The sequence below is a fragment of the Hippopotamus amphibius genome, chromosome 9, assembly GCF_030028045.1.
Source record: "Hippopotamus amphibius kiboko isolate mHipAmp2 chromosome 9, mHipAmp2.hap2, whole genome shotgun sequence".
Lineage (NCBI taxonomy): Eukaryota > Metazoa > Chordata > Mammalia > Artiodactyla > Hippopotamidae > Hippopotamus > Hippopotamus amphibius.
Window position 1 is genome coordinate 33,042,006 of NC_080194.1, and position 6,000 is coordinate 33,048,005.

Sequence of the window (6,000 nt, forward strand, 5' to 3'; positions counted from 1 at the left end):
TGCTGGTGCGGGAGCTTCGTTCTGGGGCACAAGACCCCCCCCCCCCCAGATACACCTGGGCTCCTCCTCTCATCCATCACATCTTTGCCCAGCTCTCACCTTCTCAGGGAAGACAACCCCAAGCACCTCCTGCTGCTACAGCCTGCCTCCTGCTCACCACCACTCCCAAACCCTCTCAACCTGCTGGTCTTAGTCCATCCGGGCTGCTATAACAAGAAAGGACCGGAGACGGGGAAGCTTGAACAGCAGACATTTGTTTCTCACAGTTCTGGAGGCTAGAAAGTCCAAGATCAACGTGCCAACAGATGTGGTGTCCAGTGAAAACCCTCCTCCTGGTTTTCATATGGCCACCTTCTCACTGTGTTCTCACATGGCAGAGAGAAAGACATCATCTCTTCTGTGTCTCTTCTTTTAAGGGCACTAATTCCTTCATGAGGGCTCCACCCCATGAACTAATTACATCCCAAAGGCACCACCTCTCATCACACTGGGGATCTGGGCTTTAACATATGAATTTTAAGGGGACACATTCAGTCCACAGCACTGCTCTACATTTTTGTGCACAATCTTAGCACCTCTAACACACTATAGAGTTTACTGTTTGCTCCCCTTCCTAGAATACAGTCTCCACAAAGACAAAGATCTTCTCCTGTCTAGTCACTGATGTATCTTGGTGGGTGGGAACTGTTCCTGGTGTGCGGTAGGCACTCATTAAATACTGGATGGATGGATGGATGGATAGATGGATGAATCATGTCTTTGCAAAGAGCTCTCAAAATAAGGCCAAACTGGCTCCCCAGAGTCCTGGAAGCTTGTCAGATGACCCTCCTCCACCCCGGGTGGTGGGACACCAGCAGTTCTCAGTCTAGCCCATGACCTTGAGGCAGGTGTGGGGTGGGATAAATGGTGGGGGGGGGGGGGTCTGGCCACTCATCCTAGTGAGGAACAGTGAAGGGGGCAGACTCCCAGGCTCCCAGCCTGGCTCTGCCACTGACTGATCATGTGACCCCACCTTTCTGAACCTCAGTCTCCAATTCTACAAAATGGGGGTAATTATCATCTCCAGCACTCCAGGTTATTGTGAGGAACACTTGAGATCGAGTGTGTGAAGTATTTCACACAGCACCAAAGACATGGTAAATAAGCCTTGACCTAGCTCCTGTTACCTCAGGAGCAGAGCCTGCAGGTAGAGGTAAGGATAGTAACACCACCAGGCTGCTTCCAAAGGTGCTGAGCTCACCAGGAAGGGATTGAATCAAGGAAAGGAAGGCTCTTTTACAATTTTGGTGAATGGAATTTGCCCAGAGAGGGGGTGAGAGCCCAGGGTTTGAGAAAGGGAGACTGGCCACTGGCCAGTGCAGCTCCACACCAAAGGATGGGCCACCTCCTCTCTCTGTATCCCTCATATATCCCAAGATGTATATCAGGCCTCCAAGGAGGCCTTACCACTCTGTTCTAAAAGGTTCTCCTCTTAGAGCCTCCGGGGGCGGGGGGAGCTCTCTTGGCCTCGTTCTCTGCCCTCCCTACAGGCCTGGATGCCCGCACTGAGGTTGTGTCTCCTCCACAGCCCTGCTCTTGGCCTCACTCCATTTCTTCCACAGCCTTCCCGGAGGGCACACAGGCTGTTTCTTGCTCAGGGTCACCACGCTTCCTGTCTCTAGGGTGCTGAGGGCACAGCTGGGCCAGGGCAGGGCCTGAGAAATGCCATATTCAAGTCTCGGAAGAAACACTTTACTTCTCAGAGACCTCTGCCCCCTGCCTCCCTCTCTCAGCCTTGTCACGGTGCCTCCAAGGAAGGCTTAGAATGCGCCCAAGTGGCTGGCGGGAAAGGAGGGGGCTGTGGCCTCCCCTGTCTTGGACAAGTTTCTCCAAACTTCAGTGGTCCGGGGTCGGTGAAGCAGCCTCACTGTTGGCAAGGCCTGGCCTGGCCTTGAGGCTACACTACACAGTCAGAATTCTCGTCTGGCCCCACTTTCTGCCTGTTGTACACTTTTCCTGGAGCCCCAGTCCTGACACTGTGAATAGCATCATATCCATGTGTTGTTTTATAGCTGAGAAAGGGGTTGCCCATCAGTCCCTCTGCTCATCCTCCAGTCATCAGGACAGAAATTACCATCTGGCCCTAGAGACAATGGAACCAGAAGGGCAGAGCGGCTTGTTCCAGGCCACACAGCCAACAACCAGAAAAGCATCCTCGTCCAGCCCTCTCCGCTTTCCATCTCACCACCCAAATCACCAGCAGACCTTGTGTAACATTAGAGAGCAGGGCTGGTTTCATTCCCACCCTACCTGAGCTCCACTCCAGCATCACAGGGTAGAACACACCACCAGGCTGCCAGGGACACAGGAGGGTCAGGGGAGGCTGGTCTCAGGCCCACAAAGGAAGCACTAGTGACATGGCCCAGCCTGGGTGTGGATAGCAGAGTGCTCAGGCCACAGAAACCTGGGCCTGGCAGAGTGACAGGCTGGCCTTGCTGATAGCAAGTGTCACAAAGGATACCTCTGGGTTCAAAGTCCAGGCTTTGAGGGACAGGGTGAGGTCCCAAGGAGGACCGCAGCTTCTGAGGGGATGACCTGAGGCTGGCCTCCACAGGCAGCCCACCAGGGTTCAGGAGAGAGATGTGGCCACCAGAAGCGCAGATTCCTTGGCTGTGTTGAAGGAGCCTCTTGTCCAGTGGAGACGAGGCGGTGGCCCTGTGCTCCACGGTCAGTTCTGAGTGACACAAAACAACTGGAGTTTGTCCAAAGGCGGGCAAGCAGGGTGGAAAATGAAACTAGATTGTCCCACAAGGGATTAGGAATGTTTCACCTGGTAAAGCATGGAACCCGGCGGCCATGGGCCTCACCTCCGTTCTAGGGGAAGGGAGGAGATGAAGAAGCAGGAGCCGACCCCCATGTGGGAACCCAAGGGCGCTGTCCGGGACCCTTTGCTGGAAGCCCGCGAGACGAGGATTTTAGTTCAGTGGAGAATGATGGTCCAGAGACGGAGCAGCCCAGGAAAGAGCTCTCAGCCAGGAGGCCTCAGTCAGCTTGTGGATGAGGATGAGAGGGTCGGCCTGCCAGTCTCTTCCAACACGGGGACTCCGGGACCTTTCTGAGCCCTTGCACGGTGGCCAGTCGTCCCTCTGCCCCCTCAGGGCCTGAGCCTGCAGGCTTCTCTCTAGCTGCACCTGTGGGCCCCAGATGGCCTGCTCTTTCAGCTTCCTCTTTGTTGTGCTGTCTCTCTGCCCTTGGGGGCAGCAAGTCCCTATTCGCCTCAGGGAAGGGAGGTGCTGGGGTCGGGGCACAGTGGGAGGCACTGCTGCACTCGCTCAGATGCTTCTGAGGAGGTGGTGGTCCTCCCAGGATCTCTCTCACACATGGGAAATGGGGAGTCCCACACCCCCTCCCTGACACACACATAAACACACTCCTGACCCCCTCTGCCACCCTGCCTCCTTCACCCACTGTTCAAAGTCCCTTCTGAGGGAGCTGGATTTCTGTTTTAAAGTTTTTTAGCTGAAGAATGCACATACACATATAGACACATGGCAACGTGTGTACCAAAATAAATGTCCAACTCAATCATTTAAAACAAAGCCGGCACCCATGTAACCACCACCCAGGTCAGGAAACAGCACACTTCCAACCCCTCCAGAAGCACCCCTTTGCCTCCTGTCAATCATTTTTCCACTCCCTCCTCCCCAAGATACACACAACACCCCCACTCCTGCTTGGAAAGATTTAGAAGTAGAACTGTGTAGGTATGCTTTGTCTGGCTTCTTTCGCTAACAGTATATTTGTGGGATTTAGCCTTATTGAGTGGAGCTCTGGTTTGCTCATTTTTAATGCTAAGTAGTATCCTGTTATGTGAATAACCACAAGTCATTTATCCATTCTACTGTTGATGGACATTTGGGTTGTTTCCAGGTTGGAGCTTTTACAAGTCGTGTTTCAGAACCCGTGCAGACAGTTCTGCCGGATACCCACCTGGGCGCGGGGTTGGAGGGTCACAGGACTGCGTGTGCTCCGCAACGGGAGAGACTGCCCGTTGCCCAGGCGGTTGTAAGAATTGAGTCTCAGTGTTCTCTTGAGGTGTCAGTGGTCTCCATGGGGATGGTGGTGGCTGACCAGGCATGACTTCCTTACAGAAGAGATGTGCATACCCCTCTCTCAGGTGCTGCTGTTCGCGGCGATGGGCGCGGGGGCCGCTGGGGGGTGGGCTGCAGGGTCCTGCTTCTGGAGGGGGAAGGAGGGTTAGTTAGGAGGCTGGTGCAGTTGTCCAGGTGACAGAAGACAGTGACCCAAACCAGGACAGGTGTGATGGGATGAGGATAAGGGGACAGTCACAAGGCATGGGGGAGGTGGAATTAGCAGGACTCAGTGCCTAACCAGATGCTGGGGAGAAGGCGGCAGTGTCAGTGGAAATGCCCCGTGATTGCTGAGATGGGAAACACAGGAGCAGATTCTGGGGAAAAGATGACTTTGACCATACACTCAAGTACCGTTAAGCTACAGGAGGCCCACTTACAAAATCTGCCTGCTTGGGAGGCCAAAGCCCAGCCAAGCACATCTTTGGTGGAGCTCAGAGATGCTCACGCAGTCTGGGCTGACACCCAGGTGCCAACCAGCAGCCCCAGAGTATATAAGGCCTGCAAGGATCTCACTCAAAGCAAAAATTGGGAGTTTCTTCTTTGCTGCTGTAGGGCTGCTTTGAGAAGTAGAACCTCCCTTCTTTCAAGGAGCTTTGAACATAAATTGAGTACGCACGGTTACAGAACCTTCTGGGACATCAGTAGCATGGAGGGAAACCATGCATAACCAGGGCTGAGGAAGCCCAGTACCCTAAGACAGTATCTAGGAGCCTGAGGCAAGCACTGATGACCCCAGAGGTCTAACTGGGGGCAAGGAGCCTAAAAGCAGGAGGTCCTGGGCCTCTGGTGATGCTCAAATTCAGGCCAAGCATTGAGTGGTCCCAAGGAACCAGGACTCTCAGAACAGGGCCCCAGACCATGGTTATGGGGAGCAGGGCCCAGCCCCCAAGGTAGAAGCTGTAGGAGCAGACCAGCATGCCACACCCCACCCAGGCAGAGGGAAGCTGGGGCAGAGCCTCTCTGTCCTCTGTCCTAGCAAAGAACTAGGGCCCTGTGAAGAAAACAGAGGCACAAGTTCAGTCTCAGGGAGGAGACCAGCACTTCTAGACAGGCAGCCCTGGGCTTGGTGGGAATGCTGACCCGAGACCTCCTGCAGCCTCACAGGTTCGCAGGCACCTGCACCTGAACATAGTCCCCAGCAGCCACTAGGCCCGCGGCTCCCCCACGCCCTCTGACCCCATTCTCCGCCCTGGCTCCTAGGGAGGCCCCATCCAGAACCGCAAGTCCAAGCGCTGTCTGGAGCTGCAGGAGAACAGCGACGCGGAGTTCGGCTTCCAGCTGGTGCTGCAGAGGTGCTCGGGCCAGCACTGGAGCATCACCAATGTCCTCAGGAGCCTGGCGTCCTGACCCCGCCGGGAGCGGCCCCCGCACCCCGCCCCTTTGCTACCGTGTAGCACCTGCTGCAACCTTGCCTGCTGTCCTGTGGGGTTGTTTGGAGTCAGGGGAACCAGGTTGGTTGGCCCCCAAAGAGCTTTTTATTTCCTATTCAATTTTCATGGAGTTTATAGAAAGACGCCGAATGGTGGGTGAGGGTATAATATCATAAACTATTTTGCAACTGTAAATAGGGGACACACGGAAAATATTTATAACTGACAATAAAATGCTATTGATTAAGAAAAGGGATGTCGCGGTTATTTGGTGCTCAGTGGAGATGCAGGCCTGTCTCCTCTGAACTTGGAGTTCTTGTAGCCCAAGATGTGTCTCAGTTTGCCCTCCCTGCTCTACATCCCTGAGAAAGGAGGCTGTAAGCCCCTGCAGACAGTGGGGGCTTGTTGTGCAAGCTGCCGGCTTTCTCTATGAGGCCCAGGGCAGTGAGAAGTGCACCTCGACCTCAGGGCCACCTCCAGAGAAAAGGTTCCCTCTG

General features: G+C 54.6%; 1 protein-coding gene across 3 annotated transcripts in view; it reads left to right on the forward strand.

Moving 5' to 3' along the window:
- The window catches only part of GALNT18 (polypeptide N-acetylgalactosaminyltransferase 18), a 332,353-nt gene extending 326,603 nt beyond the window's left edge, over positions 1-5,750 (forward strand). For all 3 annotated transcript variants that reach the window (XM_057748638.1, XM_057748636.1, XM_057748635.1), the window contains one exon: positions 5,334-5,750. In XM_057748638.1, coding sequence (XP_057604621.1) covers positions 5,334-5,480 — 147 coding nt within the window. In that variant the 3' untranslated portion in view covers positions 5,481-5,750. The remainder of the gene's footprint in view (positions 1-5,333) is intronic.
- Positions 5,751-6,000: the final 250 nt, after the last annotated feature.